Source organism: Myotis daubentonii, chromosome 8 (assembly GCF_963259705.1).
Source record: "Myotis daubentonii chromosome 8, mMyoDau2.1, whole genome shotgun sequence".
Classification (NCBI taxonomy): domain Eukaryota; kingdom Metazoa; phylum Chordata; class Mammalia; order Chiroptera; family Vespertilionidae; genus Myotis; species Myotis daubentonii.
Genome location: NC_081847.1, coordinates 46,704,168 through 46,722,752, shown reverse-complemented (window position 1 = coordinate 46,722,752; position 18,585 = coordinate 46,704,168). Strand labels below are relative to the sequence as shown.

General features: G+C 45.0%; 1 protein-coding gene across 4 annotated transcripts; it reads right to left on the bottom strand.

Moving 5' to 3' along the window:
• Positions 1 to 1,854: 1,854 nt before the first annotated feature.
• On the bottom strand, positions 1,855 to 17,277 carry LOC132239671 (serpin B8-like). 4 transcript variants are annotated; one of them, XM_059706320.1, is made up of 7 exons: positions 17,088 to 17,277; positions 12,827 to 13,066; positions 10,571 to 10,708; positions 8,101 to 8,218; positions 6,346 to 6,488; positions 4,208 to 4,360; positions 1,855 to 2,381 (listed from the first exon to the last, which is right to left on the bottom strand). In XM_059706320.1, exons 2-7 carry the CDS (start codon positions 12,992 to 12,994, stop codon positions 1,977 to 1,979), a joined length of 1,125 nt encoding a protein of 374 aa, XP_059562303.1. In that variant the 5' UTR covers positions 12,995 to 13,066; positions 17,088 to 17,277; the 3' UTR covers positions 1,855 to 1,976. The 4 variants fall into 4 exon arrangements, with proteins under 4 accessions (XP_059562303.1, XP_059562305.1, XP_059562307.1 ...); XM_059706322.1 differs by lacking the exon at positions 17,088 to 17,277 and having other exon boundaries at positions 8,052 to 8,218; positions 12,827 to 12,967; XM_059706324.1 differs by lacking the exons at positions 10,571 to 10,708; positions 12,827 to 13,066; positions 17,088 to 17,277 and adding an exon at positions 9,446 to 9,491.
• Between the last annotated feature and the right edge of the window lie 1,308 nt (positions 17,278 to 18,585).

Below are 18,585 nucleotides of genomic sequence, written 5' to 3'. Positions count from 1 at the left end.
ACCCGATGAGGTTTTCCTGATGGACTGACAGAAAGTGTGTCATCAAACTGTGTAGGACTGTCACTAAAAAAAAAAAGACAAAATTAAAAAAAAAGAAAGGTCTGACTTTTAAGCCTTACTCAACCCATATCAGCAGAACATATCTGATAACCCAAGGTCAACTTGAACCCACAGGCCAAAAACTGGATACTTGAGGAAGAAAAACACTATAAAATAAATTGACTGAGGTGAGCAAAATGGGGGTTGCGGGCTGGGAAGGGGGGATGTGGGATATCTGTAATAGTGTCAACAATAAAAAAAAAAGAAATTGACCAACTTAAACATTGAAGCAGAACTGTTGCAGCAGACATTTTATTTTTTTAATATTCTTATTGATTTTGAGAGAGAGGAAAGGAAAGGAAGAGAGAAATAGAAACATTGATGAGAGAGAAACATTAATCGGTTGCCTCCTGTGGGACTCCCTACTAGGGATCGAGCCCACAACCTGACTGGGAATCAAACCAGTGACCTCTCGGTGTATGGATCAATGCTCAACCACTGAGTCATACCAGCCAGGCACAACAGACAATTTAAATAAGAAAATAAAAGAAGATAATAGTGATAAAAAGTAAACAATTTAAAATATCTTATAAGAAAACACAATGATTAAAATAAATAAAAAGAAAATAGATGAGACCCATAATAGTAAGATTTATAAGGAAGCCAAAGACATCTAAGATCAAACTATAAAAATCGACAGCATTTCTCTATTCCAGAGATAAATTAACTAAGACATACTACAAAGCCTTCCTAATTAAAAATAAACATAAAAATAAAAAAGCAGCTTGTTCAAGGACAAATAGATGGAACTACATTAAGGGCATAGACAGAACAATACGTATTAGAGCAGAAAATACTATAAATATGTTAATGCGAATCAAAAGCAGATAGTTGTAAGGGTAGAAATTAGCTACAGAAGAGCATGATTAACTTGTGTTGGTTTATAAACTTCTATTTGCATACATAGAACACGGAAGTATATTTATCATTGTTAACAGTAGTGATTGCTGGGTAGTGGAACTGTGAGTGACTAATTTTTTTTGTATACTTTTCTATCGTTTCTAAAATGTTCAGATTAAAAGTGTGTTTTTTTAATCTGAAAAAAATGATGCAGGGAGATCTGTTTTTTAACACGGGGGGTGCTTGAGCTATGTGTGATTAACTAGAGGGTCATTGCTTCCAAGAAGTGCTTGGTGTGGGTTTTTTCCTGGTTGTGTGTATGTTTCAGAAGCAAGGGAAATGGGGAGGACTGGGCATGTTTCAGAGATTTGGCTCCAAACTCATTTCTGAAGCTACCTGCTGAGCCCCTGAACTCATATCAGGTTTATGGCAAAAGGATTTGAAGGAGTGATTTGCATAAGGGACTGTGTGAGATATGGGACATGCAAGGCTGCCTGTGTGATACTGCCCAGGGGACACTCTGTCTCAGTTGTTATGAGACATAGGTGGCTAGTGTTTGTTGTAGCATCCACCCCTGGCCTTGTATGCAGGGGGCCCGGACACTGCCATCTCCAGCTGAGCCTGGCAATGGTGATGGGCACCTCAATGATCTTTGAGATCACTGTAGAATGGAAGGGCATGTGGAGGGCAGATTTGTCAATCCTTGACATGTTCCTAAAGATGCCCACAATGGGCACGGACTTTGAGGATTGCTGGCCATCTTATAGCAGGTAGGTGAGGGCAGAGTCTCTGAGGGAAGAGCTCCCCAAACATATCAGAACAAGCATACCCTTCTCCTTCCCAAACTCCACCCATCTGAAGTCTCAATTAGTCTCAGTGGCCGTGGAATATTTGGTAAAGACATTCACATACATCCTAGGTGCAAACGCTTTATTTTGGCATTCATACCACCACATGCACCAATTGGGTCCTACAGAATCTGAATCAAGGCAAGGTTGGCAGAAGGGAGAGGAGCACCTGTAAGCAACGGCACCTCTTTATGGAGAAGAGAACCTGCCGCAGAACAAGATACTGTTGGTTTTGTGGTGCCTGATGAAGAAAAGGAATGGGTGGTCTGCACAGAATCGTGGCTCTATCCTGCAGGACCGGGAATTCCTGACCACGGCAGTGGCCGCAGTTGCCTCTGTGCCTTCCTCATTGACCTCTACAAAGCACTTGTGTGCAACCTTGGACACGGGCACATTCTTCTTAGTTGACATTCCAGAAAAGTCTGCCTTGGCTTCCTCAAAAGCATCAGTCATTCCTAAACTTTGAAGATAAGACTCCAAGTCATAGCTCTTCTCCAGTTTTAACCGGGGAAGAAAAACTTGAACTTTTATCTCACTCATGTTTTCTGGATCCGTCCAGGCTCTGAACTTCTCATATGTAAGTGCCTTTTCCACCTGAAATAATGAAGAGTCAAATCCTAAAATCCAGATGACAATAGCCTGGTGTGCACCCCCCTTTATTCATCCCCCATAGAATGCAACTAGATGCTGAGTTCTGATCCAAGACAATCTACTGAGATTGTCCTTACACCCAGATTTCCCCTCAAATTCTCATCTTTTCCCTGTTTTGTGGAACCAAGAGTAAAACACCTAAGACAATGGGAGGGTTTTTTTTAAACCATCCATATCAAATTCATTTCAAAATTATTTAATATCCTATCTAACAAAAAGGGAATATGCTAATTGACCCTCACTCCGTTGCAAAGATGGCAGTGCCCACAGCCAATAAGGAGGGAATATTCTAATTGTCTGACCTGCCCTCAAAGATGGCGGTGCCCACAGCCACAAGATGGCAGCGCCTAGTCCCCTAAGGCCTGCCGGGCCCAGCCTTGCCGCGCACCTGCCTCTGGAGTCCCCCAGTCCCCTCGGCCTCCCAACCGCCCAGGGCCAGCCCAAGGCACAGGCAAGCCTTGGATGGCGGCTTCCCAGTCACCCAGGGCCAGCCAGAGGCGCAGGCAAGCCTCAGATGGCGGCTGCCCAGCTGCCCAGAACCGCCCAAGGCTCAGGTAACCAGGGCCGGCTGAGACTTGCGCTGCCGGCAGTGGCAGCAGCAGAGGTGTGATGGGACCACTGCCTTCCTCTGATCACCAGGTCAACTCCTGCCCCTGAGGGCTCCCAGACTGTGAGAGGGGGCAGGCCGGGTTGAGGGACCCCCACTCCAGTGCATGAATTTTCATGCACCGGGCCTCTAGTATTTTAATAATCAGGCAGACCCCACCCTCAACATCCTGTGCATTGGTATGCTGGAGCTGGCTTGTATATCTGGCGAAAGTCAATTGTTAAATTCTTGGTAATCTAAACTTAGCCAAGTGGAGTATTTGCATGAAATCAGCAAATATTATAAATCCCATCACCCAGGGATCCAGATAGCCAGCACACTGTTGGTTCTCTACCATCCATCTTACAAATTCACCTTCCTCCTGAACTCTATTCCTTTTCTGTCATGGGAAGAGGGCTCTCTGCTCCTGTCTAAGATACACTGCTCACCTGTACTCTTGTACTCAAAATGTGGTCCATGACCAATAATAGCACCTGTATCACCTGGAATCTTGTTAGAAATGCAAAAAATCTCAGGCCATAGCCCAGCCGTGGGCAAACTATGGCCCGCGGGCCGGATCCGGCCTGTTTGAAATGAATAAAACTATTGAAAAAAAAGACCGTACCCTTTTATGTAATGATGTTTACTTTGAATTTATATTAGTTCACACAAACACTCCATCCATGCTTTTGTTCCGGCTCTCCGGTCCAGTTTAAGAACCCAGTGTGGCCCTCAATTCAAAAAGTTTGCCCACCCCTGCCATAGCCCCTAGTCAAAAATCTTCATTGTAACAAGATCCCTAGGAGATTTGTATGCACATGGATGTTTGAGGAACTCAGCCCAGATCAATCCTGTCCTTTTCTCGTACTTTCATTCAACAATTATTGGGCCCTCAACTAGCCTCTCTCTTAAGAATAAAGAATAACGATTAATGAATAATTCTTTTAAATTCTTGGAGCTCTCCTTAGCTTCAACATTTGTCCTTACCCGCAATTCCATTCCTAGATATATACTCAACAGAAATGCATATACACTCCCACCAAAGACATGCAATAGTGTTCATCCAGCACTCTTTGTAATAACCCCAAATTGAAAACTCCTCAAATGCTATCTGATGGATGGACTTAGAGAAAGGAGCTAAGACTAGATCCACAGACACTCAGACTCATTGCCAAGGGCTTACCATTGCAAGATCAATGTCTTCATCAGGCAGCAGAATGACCATGCTCAGCTCCTCCCCCACATAGGGCAGCTCCAGGACCTGGCTTTTCACCTCCTCCACACAGCCCATTTTAAATTTATCATGCTTAAACATCATCTGCACTGTCTTTTTTTCCTAATAAAAACATGAAATTAAAATCAGATTTTTGAAAAATGAGCACAGTTCACTAAAAATATGTCTAATTCACAGAACCTCTAGGTACATTTAAGAGAATGATTACTTCTGTGCATTTATGCTGATAGATACAAAATCCTCATTATTACATATTAGTATTGAGTATAACATGCTCATGCCCCAGCAGATCAATTATAACCAGATAAGAGAATAAATTGTAAAATATGGACAGACATAAAACTCTCTCATTATTTTTGGAAGAAGTTTAAGTTTTCTTTTTTGAGAAAATACATAAAGAAGCACTCCCAGAGACCTTATAATTAAAAATTGTTTTTCTAAGTTTAGAGGAGAATTAACTAATATTCAGGTCTTTGGGCTGGAGGATTAGGTTAGAGAAGATGTATAGGCCAGAGGAAGTTAGACTTTTATTCTGAAAAGTTGCTCAATTATACAATTGATTATACAGCTTTGATTTTCTTGAAGGGAGAACCTTAACAAGATGTGTAGGGTTCACCATTTTTAAAGCTTGCATCAAATATACTCTAGCCTTTTAAATCTTGGTGCAATGTGCTATTGTCAAGTTGATGGAGGTGAAATTCCAAGCTAACAGCTATTGACACCAGCCATTATCATACACAAAAGGAATGGAGAGATATGTTTTTAATGTTCGACTTATAAGTCTGGATACCTAATGTAGAACATGATGACTATATATATATATATATATATATATATATATATATATATATATATATATATATAATGCAAATTAGGCTGGGACTCCATAACGGGTCACGACCAGACAGGAGGAGGTTGGGTGGGCAGGTGAGACCCAGAGCAGAGACAAAGACAGGGGCAGGGGGGCCTGCCTGAGCTGGCGCGGTGGCTCAGGTGGCCCCAGAGCAGACACAGGCAGGGGGGCCAGGAACACTGCAAATCAGGCGCGGGTCCCGGCCTCCTGGGGTCCCAGAGTGGACCAGTCTGGCCTAACTCCCATGGTGGGCAGTGCTGCACGAGTCAGGTGTAGGTCCCCACCCCCTGTGGGGTGCCTCCTCCCACAGGGGGAGGTGGGGCGCCTCCTTGTGTGATTTCAATCACATGCTGGGCCTCTAGTAGTTAATAAAACTGTACTGAATTCTGGATAATTGTTAACAGAGTAGATTTCAGGGCTCTCATTACACACACAAGAAGGTAAGTATGTGGAGAGATGTTAGTTAGCTTTTCAGTATGCATATTAAATCATAATCTTGTACACTTTGAATATATACAATTTTTATTTTTAAAAGATTCCCCCAAAATTAAAAATAAATATTCAGCCCTAACTGGTTTGGCTCAGTGGATAGAGCATCAGCCTGCGGACTCAAGGGTCCCAGGTTCGATTCCGGTCAAGGGCATGTATCTTGGTTGCGGGCACATCCCCAGTGGGGAGTGTGCAGGAGGCAGCTGATCGATGTTTCTCTCTCATCAATGTTTCTGGCTCTCTATCCCTCTCCCTTCCTCTCTGTAAAAAATCAATAAAATATATTTAATAAATAAATAAGTAAATAAATAAATAAATAAATATTCAGCCTTAACATCTGTTAACAACTTTTTCCTTGTGCTCAGAATTGCATAGCCATGGATTCTAAGGCAATAAATAGGCACAGTTTACCATGACACTAAAGAGGTGTCTAAATAAATATAGTCAGTGATAGTATAATACAAGCATAATTCCAAGGCTTAGAAGAAATTTTCTTTCCATCACAATAATGTGACCAGGGATAGGTCATTTTGAACAAGGACTGAAATATGGAAACTATCAATAGAAAAAATTATTTTCATTTTTCTCCTCTTTTTTTCTAATAACATATAGGAGGCATGAAATACATTCAGAAATGGGTCATCAAAACAGTGTGAAATAAATGATTGATATTTTTCCCATTCACAACTATTCCCAATGTGCTACTTTAAGAAAATAGCGGTGTATCTGAAGTCGCTGTCCCTACCTGGTTGACTTTGAAAGGCATCCCCCTTGTGTGCTTTCTGTCGAACTGCTCCTTCCACCTGCCTTTGAAGTAGATCGCATTCACCAGAACCAGTTTGGTCAGTGGATCAACGGTGCCAACACCCAAAATCTCCGAAATCTTACCTATAAAGAGTAGAAGAGGAATTTATTGCTATTTGGGGGAGAATAAATATTCTTTTACAAAAATCCCCTTGACATAGAACACTGAGGCTTGGTTGACAGCCAGGCTGGAATCCTGTCTTTCCGGTTGCTTGATGACGCGGGGTGATGATGCTTTGGGCTGGGCACCCACACTGAGTACTGTCTGTCCTTAAGCAGCAATCCTGAAAAGGGCAGGTCAACTATCATTTTGCCCTCAACTGACAGATGTAGAAATTCAGGTTCAGAGCATTTGCCTAACTTTTTTGCTAAGGTCACTAGATGGCAAGTGACTGGGCTGAGAAAATAATCCAAGAGATTTTATTTTAACTATAAGCCACTCAACCTTGGCACCATAATTTCTCAACCATGCCACTGTTGACATTTTAGGCCAGATAATTATTTGCTGAGGGGAGGAGAGCCTTCCAAAGAATGGGAAATGCAGCCCGATCATGGGAGAAAGCAGGCTTCCTGAACAGGGTGAATGGAGCAAAGGAATTAGGGGAATGCAATGAAGAAGCCCAACTTGTTGTTCAATGAAAGTAGGGACAAGGTGATCCCCAAAGTCCCCCCAGCTCTAATATTCTGGAAAAAAAACCATGGGTGGCCAGCCTGATGGAAGGAAAGGTGTGAACAGCTATGGAGGGGATGCAACAGGTGAAGGTGAGGTACAAAGCTTCTGGCTTTGCCAGTGACTTACAACTGCTCCAACTACTGGGGAATGAGAGACCACCGCACATAACACCTAAGAAAACATGAAAGGCTCTTCTCTTCCAACAGTCATTACTTTATGGGCTCTCAGTATAATCGTGATCGTTGCTGCTGCCTGAGATGGCAGGGATGCCAGAAAGACTGAATGGATGGAGTGATGAGTGCTGGGTGGGCACAAGGAGAAATGAGTGACTGAAGTCCCCATGTTCTGGAAGTCTCTACATGCTAGCTATTTACAGTGCTTAAAAGCATGTCCTTTTTCTCTGCACTCTAATCAGGAACTGGTGGAACTATATCTGCTGAGACGGAATGTGGTTTGGACAGGGGACTTTGCAGGCTCCGCATAGGCTGTGGTTCCTGAACCTGGGGCAAACTCAGAAAACGTCACCCTCTAAAAACAAACTTAGCCACAGCCTCGTGACAAAGAAGGAGCAGGCCAAGGATGAAACCAGAGCTGTTCCATTACCACAGGGAGATAATGTGAAAGGTGGCCCTATCTGAGCTGCCACCTAAATTGGATGTCATCCTGCCCTCAGAGTGGGGCAAGGCTCCTCCCAGATAGTAGAAAAACAGGGCCCCATGAGGATGCATTTTTCTGATATTTTCTAGTAGAGTCCAGCGGGGATGGTGTCTGAGACCCTCACACCTGGTTTAAGTTTTTATTTGAAATCACCGCTCTGGGATCTGATAAGCCCAAGAAAAATCACAGAACTGCATGGCTGGCCTGAAATCACAGTGAGCACGTGCACACACACACACACACACACACACACACACACACGCTGGTTACAGGGTGCCAGTGGCAATACTGTGGAGGTCACAGCCAGGCCCTCTCACCTCCTGTTCCTTCGCAGCTTCCCAAGTGCATGGAAATGAAATCTCTCACCTTCAGTCTTTTCTGCCACCCAGTCGTTGATGTGCTTTCTGCATTCCTCGGTGTCTTTAGCAAAGGATAGCTCCTCCAGCTCGGCCTGATAGAACTTCTGGCAGGATTCCTTAAAGGCCTGCAAGCGCAAGACACCAAGTCCAGCCCCATGCAGCAGGTCCCCATGGTGGGAACACATCTGTTTTTTCTGAACATGTTTCTAGCCTAACTGCTTGCACAGCTCATCCTGCATTTTAACACTCATTCATGCAATTAACAAAAATGCACAAACCACCCACTGGGTGCTGGACACCAGGGTGAAGACATGGCATGAGACCAGAGATGGCTCCCAGTCTGTGAGAGAGATGACATACACACAGATAGTTATAAGATCTCTTGAGAACATGAAGGGTGGCAGGCATGCACCAAAGAGCCCATCATGAGTGCCCATCAAGCACTTAAACTGCATATTAATTTCTGTTTGATTTTTCTGTCTCCCTCCCCACCAAGCACTCTAACTTTCTTTATTCACTTTTGCATCACTGGCACCAGCCCCAGGGTCTGAAACATATCTGTGGAGTGATTGGGAGGCTCCATGGCAGAACTAGATTACCAAGAAATCTTACAGGTCTCCCAGGAGTGGAATGTGGCTGTCCTAGATGTGTGTGTGTATGTGTGTGTGCCGTAGACCAATTCCAGCATGTCATAATTTTAAGAGTTTCATCAAAAGGCTGATGAGACTTGGGGACTCAACAGGGTTGAGTCACACATGTAGTCACCTGTGGGAATGGCTAAAGGCATTTCCCCAAACTTGAATAGTAAAGTGATTGTGGCTGCCAGACAGTTAAAGGGCATCTTAATCTACATGTTATTGCCTCCTACTGGCCAAACACCTGAATAGCTGTAGGCTATTCCCCAAACTGACAATGCTTCTGTAGCCTTTGAAACCTTACCCTTTGTAGTGTATTATCTCTACCTTGCCTTAGGACAAATTGTGTGAATAAAAGCAAGGGTCCTAGACAAGGAGGGACTCTTCAGTTCCTTTAACTGAAGGTCCTCTGATGCCCAATGCCTTTCAAAATTATATCTCATCTCTGGACTCTTTATTAGTCTCTGGATTCCTATGCCATCTATGCACTATGCACAGCCTTTTCCAGATTCCTGAACCCTTCTTGATGCTGGGACAAGAACCCCGGCATGTGTGTGTGTGTGTGTGTGTGTGTGTGTGTGGTGTGTGTGTGTGTGTGTGTGTGTGTAAGGGATTAGAGGAAAAAACACAGGGGCAGGGGCTGAACCTTGAAATGTAAGGTGGGATCAAATCAGGGCGGCCCTGTACCCAATATATTAAAACCCAACGATAACTCACCTCACAAAAACTTGGTCTCAGATATAATGTGCCTGGAGGGTGCCTATCCTCCGCCCATCTCCTGTTCTCAAATAGTTTAGCTTCTACAGAAGAAAGAAGATGTAGAGAGAAGAGCCCAGCAACTGAGAAAGGTGGCAGGTGGTTCCCTGTGTCCCCAATATTCCCCAATAACAATATTCAAAGATTAGGCTGATGTTCAACGTGAACATTGTTTAACCAGTAGATTCCTGGAATCATGCTTATCCTGGAAGACCTAGCCAGCTGAAAGATCCAGAATCATCTCCAATGATTTTTATGCCCAGTGCAGGCAACCTCCACAGGGTAGTGCCCACCAGCAGGGATGTATGTGAGTCCTACAGAAGAATCCTGGGAACTGCCAGCCAATAAGACGGCGAGGCTCATCCTGACCATTTCCTTTATCTCAAGATAGCATCTCTCTGCATATTACATAGCAGCATTTTTTGGACCTCACTTACTGAATCATGGCAGGCTTTCTTTCAGTGGACAAGGGAACTCTGGAATTATACACTTAAATCAATAGGAACTACTCAGATCAAGAGGAAAAGAGTCTGGATGTCAGAGGATGGACATATTGAGATTAAAGTTCAGGAGGAATATATCAGAAACAATTTAAAAAGGGCATAATTCAGAAGCCATCATAAAATTCAAAATTATAATTACAGAGGTAAAATTCTAAGCAAATGTTTAAGGTAGTAGAGTTATACTTTATCTCAGTTCCTCTGAAGTTTCTATTTTATTTTCAATTTATTGTTAATCAATGTGTGAGTACTACTGCGCTGGCCCATGTGGCTCAGTTGGTTGGAGCCTTGTCCAGTACAACTAAAGGTCACAGGTTCGATTCCTGGTCAGGGCACATACCCAGGTTTCAAGTACAATCACCAATCAGGGCTTGTGTGGAGGCTATCTATTGATGTTTCACTCTCACATCAATGTTTCTCTCTCTCTCTCTCTCTCTCTTTCTGTCTCCCTCCCTCTCTCTTCCTTTCTCTCTAAAAGCAATAAAAGCATGTCCTCAGGTGAGAATTAAAAATAATAAATAAATAAATAAATAAATAAATAAATAAATAAATAAATAAATAAATAAAATATGTGAGTACTACGTACTGGAAGGAAATCACACGTCTTTTCTCCAAAGAGTCTGTTGGCAGTTCTGAGCAAGTACTGGGTGTCAGATCTGTTAACGTCCGAGAGAAGTGCCTGGAAACCTTGGTGGACATCACCAGCCTTGTTCAGACAAAGTGCCTGGTAAGAGAAAACACAGACTTTTAACATTGCCATTTTGCTCCTCCAAACAAATCTCCATGCTAAAAATCACAGCGGATCCTGCCGGGAGCCGGTCCATGCTTGCTGTTTCAAAGGACCTGGCATATATGGCATACTGTTCTTAAAATGTTTGCTCACCTTCTTGGCACTATGTGTTTTAACCAAGGACTACTCTCTGAGAAAGGTTGTTTCCCCAGGTAGGGATTTTCCCCTGAAGTTAGGGAGGGGATAAAACCCCTCAACTAAGTGCAAGGCGGGTAATTAATCACTTTAACTACGAACAATCATGCTTAAGCTACATAATCTTTACTCCCTGGAATGGAGATAAGAAACGCCCTAACCTTTGTAATAGAGATTGATAGGATTGAATCAACTGGTATAAATACAGATGTAACAAGACAGAAAAAAACAGAATCAAGAACACAGGGCTTGGAAGACAGGACCAAGAGAGACAGAGCCTAGGCACAGAACCTACACAGAACATTCTCTAGGGACAGAAGAACTTCGCTGGCGAGAGCATGCCGGAGGATCCTGGACAGGGACTGGCCTTGGAGCCTGGAGGCGGAGCCTGGCGAGAGAGCATGGCAGGGGATCCTGGACTGAACCTGACTGCGGAGATTGGCAGGAGAGCCTGACTAGAACCTGGACAGAACCTGGCTGGAGAACCTAGCGAGGGAACATGGCCACAGAACCTGGCTGGAGATCTGAAGCAGAACCTCTCTGGAGATCGAGACCAGAGCTTGGCTTGAGATCCTGGCTAGGCTGCTGATCAACTGAACGCTGATCTCCGTGTCATTCCTTCTTCGCCGACTCCGTCCACACCTTTGGGGAACCCCTGGACCTGCTGGGGTTGGACCCCGGCAGGATCCCATCTCGATATGAGTTTGCTTTCACCAGTCAGCACAGGTTTTCTCAACCTCGGACTACTGACATTTTGGACCAGTTTCTTTGTTGTTGGGGCTGTCCTGTACACACAGGATATGTTGCAGCATTTCTGGCCTCCACCCACTAGATGGCAGCAGTACCTCTCACTTATAACCACCAAAACTGCCTCCATTGCAAACTGCCCTCCCCCCATCCCCTCCCTCCTGCCACCACCCCCCCCCCACCCCCCTCGCCAACACCACCGCGCCCCCACCCCCCCACCCCCCCACCCCGACCGCCCCCGCCTCCTGTCCCTGGGTGTTTTGCAGGAAGGCAGGATGTGAAAACTCAGGAGGGAGAGAGAACACAACAAAATAGGTGGCTGGAATGGATCTATTCTAGCCTGACCTGGGAAAATGTCAAAAATGAGCAGAAATAAACATGAAAATCTCTCACCAGCAATTTTACAGAGGTTCTCCAGCCCAACCAACACCCCAGCCCAAAGCCTCGGTCCTCCCGTGAACTGGATGAAACAACCACAGAGATTCAGACAGTGGACACGCTTCTGTACACCCTGACATGAGTGGCAAAGTGACGAGCATAAGCAATTTTCTGGGTCTCTTTCACAAGACGATCAAAGAAACTAAGACACAAAGAGGTTAAGGACTCCTTCCCTAGGGTATCATCCTCCACCAGTGTAGCTGAGGTCACACCGAACCCCCCTCAGATCCGTCAGATCATACATTCCTTCTAAGGGACTCTGGGTAATAAAAGTCCACACCTGTGTGCATTCTTCCTCCCCTTGTGCACAACCATACATTAGAAATAACTTGTTGGACAGAAAGTGCATTTACATAGCTACGTTTCCATTTGAAATGTGTTAGCAAAAGTTAAAATATAATAAAGCTTAAATTTTTGGCCTTCTTATGGGACAAAATTATAATTTACCTTACTTCTCAAAGATACAATTTTGCTGTAGCATACTGATGCTTTTTATCCACAGAAAATAACCTGAGACTTGATTTCTCCCATAAAAACACTAAGAGGAAATCCCCTGTCCTATGTAATTTACCTGCTCTACCTATGTCTGCCCTTTGTCCATCAGCAAGAGTCCCCCTTCCCACCTATCAGCCACACTGGCTTTCATCAGCTGGGATAGATATGAAAAGACCAGCCCTGTGGAGGCAGAGAAAAAACCATGCATTGCTCTTCCTTTGTGGCAGGCACACCTACCTGGGACATCTGGGCTGCAGTGTCTCCTTTGGCCCCCATGAAGACCATGGCCAGGGCAGAGGAGATGCTCAGAGGAGATAAGAACACATTCTGTGAGTTGTCTTCTTCACCCAACATTTTTAATAAGTTGATGGCAAAAGTGCCATTTGCTTCCCCAAAGTCATCCATCAGGGAAGGTCTGTTGATACCAAGGGAAGGTCTATTGATGGATGATACCAATATGGATCTTGCCCAATGAATCTGAAAAGGAACTAATTTCAACATTAAAACAAATTAACACCTTTGGATACCAGTGCCACAATTCAACTGTGTCATAAAAACATAACACAGAAGCACATCAGCCAAACCCTCTGACACCAGGTGTGGTCTGCAGAATAACCATACCCCCAAAGACATCCACGTTGAATTCCCCAATCTGTGACTACATTATCTTATGTGGCATGAGGGACTTTGCCGATGCCAGCGAATTAGGAATAATAAGATGGGGAGAATCTACTGGGTGATCCACTTGGGCTCACTGTAATCACAAGGTCCTTACAAGAGGAAGGCAGGAGGATCAAAGTCAGAGATGTGATGATGAATGCAAAGATCAGAATGATGAGAACCCAGGAACCAAGGAATGCAGGCAGCCTTTAAGGGCTGCAAAAGGCAAGGAAACTGATTCTTTCCTTGGGCCTCCAGAAAAAGAAAACAAAACAGTAACTCTGGGGACCTATTTTGGACTTCTGACCTCCAGAACTGTCTGATAATAAATTTTTGTTGCTTTCAAGCACCAAATTTGTGGTAAGGTTTTACAGCATCGATAGGTAACTAATACACTGGTTTACTCACCAAGTAAATCCCAGAGCTCATAACTGATCCCATCCTTAGCAACAGGACCTCTGCTGAGGCTCGGACACTCTCCAAGACCTGCTGACTCCTAATCTCATTTGTACAATAAAGCTGTTAGAGCAGTGTACAACTGCTCTTTAAATACAGCTCCTCATGTTGTGACCCAACCATAAAATTATTTTCGTTGTTACTTCGTAACTGTAATGTTGCTACTGTTATGAATCGTAATGTAAATATCTGATATGCAGGATGATCTTAGGCGACCCCTGTGAAAGGGTCGTTCGACCGCCAAAGGGGTCTCAACCCCACAGGTTGAGAACCGCTGTGTTAGAGGATTGGAACTTTAAACAAAATGGACCTTGCCCAATGAGTCTAAAAAGGAATTAATTTCAATATAAAACAAAATAATATCTTTGGGTACCAGTGCCACAATTCAACTGTGTCATAAAAACACAGCAATGTCGCCGAGACCGGTTTTGATCAGTGGATAGAGCGTCGGCCTGCGGACTGAAGGGTCCCGGGTTCGATTCCGGTCAAGGGCATGTACCTTGGTTGCGGGCACATCCCCAGTGGAGAGTGTGTGGGAGGCAGCTGGTCGATGTTTCTCTCTCATCGATGTTTCTAACTCTCTATCTCTCTCCTTTCCTCTCTGTAAAAACTCAATAAAATATATTTAAAAAAAAAAAACAACACAGCAATGTGATTTCCAGTCAATAAAATGAGTTGGCATTAAACTAGTTTTTCCTTTACAGGTGAACAGACAAGGTCAGGACTCATAATAAGAGTGGCCGAGTTGGCCGCAAAAGCAAGCCTTCTGGTACCAAGTGTGTCATCTTCCTCTTCCTGGGGGCTCTGAACACCTGCCAACTCCCTGCTCCACTCCCCTTCCTCATACACACACCCCAAAGTGAATTTGTTCAAAGAGCATTTAAGTAGAACTTTCCTTATTTGGGTTTGGGCAAGGAAATGAACAATAAATGTCATAATTCCCACCTGCGAGCTCCCTCCCTAGGGGAGACACACAGACACAAATGCATGGTTACAAGCCAGCCAGGGGCCCTGTAACAGGATTTACAAAGAGCCATGGAAGACCACAGAACAGCAGAATGAATTTACTTTAGCAGCCCCTGTGGTGAAGATGAGTGGTGAGCTGGCCCTACAAGGTGGGGCAAAAGTTTCTGTAAGCTGGTGAAAGGGGGAGGTGAATTTTAAGGCTGTGGCTGTGGGATTGGCAGATGCAAAGAATGTAGCAGGGCGACATGTTTGTGTGTGGCCAGGGAGTGGGTCTGTGTGGTGTCCTCACAGGGACAGGGTGTGGTGAGGCAGGATGGGCCCCTTGTACCAGGTTTAAAAGTCTGAACTTGAGCTATTGGCTGGAAAGCCATGCATGGTTTTTAAACAAATGCTTTACAGGAATATATTGGAATTTTAGAGAAATTCTGTGGCTCACCCTATAGCATGAAAAAAAGGCTGGGGACCCAGCTGGTGGACCACTGCCATTAAACAGTATAGCTGAATACAGAAGAAGCTCATGCACTAGAGAGTGGGAGATGGAACTGCCCTGCTGGGGGACTGATCACATCAGGGCAGGGAGCAGCGGGAGTCAAGGATTACACTGAAGCTTCTTAAAAGACAACAGACCCAAAGTGGAGTCACTTATGCGAAGCCCCACATCTCCAAACCAAGACTTAATTACAGTTTCTGCTCTCCCAGAAACGGAATCTTAAAGCAGTCAATCAGGGTACCTGATCAGCACTAGTTAGGTCATCTGCCTGGTGGCCCCCTGCCGTCCCTAAAGGAAAGCAACTGCAATAACCCACCGGCCTTTTGCCCAATCCTTGTCCTGGTCCCTTCTGCCTACAAAAGCCTCTCATTTTCTACAGCTCCTTGGAGCGCCTTTCTGTCTGCTAGATTGGATGCTGCCAGACTCAAACTGATCTTTTGCTCAAATAAACTCTTAGAATTTTTAATGTGCCTCGGCTTTTCTTCTAATAGACTCCTAATTATGCTGAGGAGGGGCCAGGGGCCACAGGAAGTTCATATGAGGAGCCAGCACGGAATGGGGAAGGTGTACATTCCAGGTGACATGTGTGGAACACACCACACCAATAGAACAGAACTAAGAAGGCCAGGGCGTTGGCAGGTGACATAAGGTGAGCAAGGGTCCTAGAGGGAAAGCTTGGGAACCACAGCATCCTGATTCCAGGAGAGTCTAGGGCAAATGGGATGATATCACTCAAAAGGTACAGTGGAGGCAGAAGACAAGAAAGTCACCTAGTTCTGGAGAATGTCCAATGTTTGCAGGTAGGAAGAGAAAGAGGGCAGGGACTGCCTGCCACCCAGCAATCGGGACATTCTGGGAGAGCTGATTCTGGGAGAGCTGCGAATCAGTCTCTCTCTCTCTCTCTCTCTCTCTCTCTCTCTCTCTCTCTCTCTGCGGGGAGGAGGAACAGGGAAGCTGGGAGGCAGGCGGGAGGAGGGGGCAGGCAGGTAGTGAACTTGGAGGCAGTTTGGCCCAGAAGCAGCCTCAGCAAGGAGAGGGAGCAGGGGCTGGAGCTACAAGGCTGAGTGGCTGGAAAGTGAGGACTCCATTCCATTAAGTACTGCGGCTGCTGCGGATAAGACAACAGGTGAGGGCGCACCTTTTCAAGTTGAGAGAGAGAAGCCCATGAAGATAGTTGGAAGAAAGGAAAAATGGACAAAGAATTGAAACAAAAATAGAAAAAGAAAGGAAGGAAGGAGGGACGAAGGAAGGAATCGGAAGTGGGGGAGTAAGGGAAGGAGAGAGAGAGAGAGAGAGAGAGAGAGAGAGAGAGAGAGAGAGAGAGAGAGAGAGAGAGAGAGAAACAAGCTGGATCGCAGAGGGACAGTCAGGGGACAGGCATTTGCGCGGGAGGTGGCTCGCCCAGCACCCCGTAACTTGCCCCAGGAGGCACAGAAAATCTAGGCCAGGGCGCAATTAGCACTCCAGTTTTCCGGCTGCACCCTGCGGCTCCTCCCACTCTCCCAAAGTTTCCGCCCACCCTTCTGGGTCACTGGCTACTCCTTCACGGCTGGCAAAGGGCAACGCAGTGGCGTCAGCAGGCCACAGTGTCCCTCCCACCCGGGACCACCCTCTGACCCAGTCGCCGCTCGGCAGCGCTCGGGTCCCACGCCCCCCGCCTAGGCGGACACGCACCGCACGGTAGCGCACCAGACTGCGTGGCGGAGCCAAGGGCGCGGCGGGGACCACGGCGACCCCGGTCCAGTAGCAATCCAGCCGGGTTACCCCTCGCCACCTTTCCCCTAGTCGTCTCGCCCCTTCCTCCTCTAGCTTCTGCCATCTGCCTGCCTTCCTCCCTCCCTTCCTCCTTCCCACCCTGCGCCCGAGCTCCTGGCCAGAGGGGTCCGCGTGGGAACCTGGGACCCGAGCGCCTCCCAGCCCCGGTACCTGGGAAGTTCCTGCTGCGGCTGCGGCTCCTGCTTTGCAGCTACTAGTCCAACTTGGAAGATGCTTCCCGTTCGCTCTGATTTGCTTCCGGCGATGACTCACAGCAGCCGGATTGCACTGGCCTGAACCATCTGACCCACATCCTCAGGCTGGGCCCCGGGAGGAGCCTGAGCATCGCGCTCACCCTCCGCCCAGGCCCGAGTGCAGATGGCTTGGCGGGGGAGCCTCGTGTCCAGAACTACACCCAGTGGGGGATTGGTTCCTTTTCCTTTTCCTGTGTTAGCATGCGCAGAATTCCTGCTCAGTGTGTGCATGCAAGAAAAGTTCGGACATCGAGACTTGCTTTTGAAAATTAACCAAAAGCGGGTGGGAGGGCAGGACGGGGGGGGGGGGGGGGGGAGGTGGTTAAGAGACCAACCGAAGGACTTGTATGCATGCATATAAGCATAACCAATGGACATAAGACACTGGGGGGTAGGGGAGGCCAGGGGATTGTCAAGGGCGGGGGGAAAAAAGGAGACATATGTAATACTCTTTGTAATACTTTAAGCAATAAAAAAAAAAAAGCTTTCAAATTTTGCTATGCCAAAAAAAAAAAAAAGAAAATTAACCAAAAGCAAAACCAGAGGTGAAAAATGGTTATTAAAGCCATTTGTTTCCAAACTGCATAGGGTACACCATCAAAACAATTGTTGAGCATATATCCCCAGTACCTATATGAACTTATGTGTACTAATATGTTAACTATTAATATATGATGAACACTATAAAACACATAAACAGAAATTAAAACGAATAAGAAATAAAAATTTTATTAAAATACTCATTTTTTTCTGCTTACAAAAATTTAATGAGACCAGGGTAATTGAATGCGTGATTGTTTTCATTTTAGTTTAAAGCTTTGAAATAGAGTTAATTTGAAGACCTGGTTTTAAGTTCAGTTTATTTCTAAACTTGCATCATTGATGGCTGTCAGGAAGAAAGGCTGCTGGGGAAATGGGTTGATTTAAATGGAATAAAAATATCTTTGGCTCTACTTACTAAATCCTGACACTTGATTTTTTTCAATGCATATACTAATTGTGCAAATATTTCTAGTTGACATCTCACTAGTAAAAAACCATTCATCCTCTTGAAAGTCAGTTCTTTCTGCAAGCTAATTTTTTCTAAATGTTGTATTTTTAACGTTTTTACAGTTTGAAGCCCACCAAATGTTTTCTGTTTGGAAGATTTTTGTGAAGTTTTAAAATTGTATTTCCACGTTTAAATGCAAATATATGAGAGTTTAAATATTTTTTTTAGTAATAAAATCATCTAATGATGGAAAAAATACACAAATAGATGTTCTCAAAAGGATCACTCCACATTCTTTAAAAAAAAAAAAAAGTTGCTTTCTCATTCACAGACAATGAGCACCTTTACCTACAGGCAACCTAATACCCCAAGGCTGAGATTCAGACTTCTTTGAAGGTATGGCTGACACAGAAATGTGCCTTCT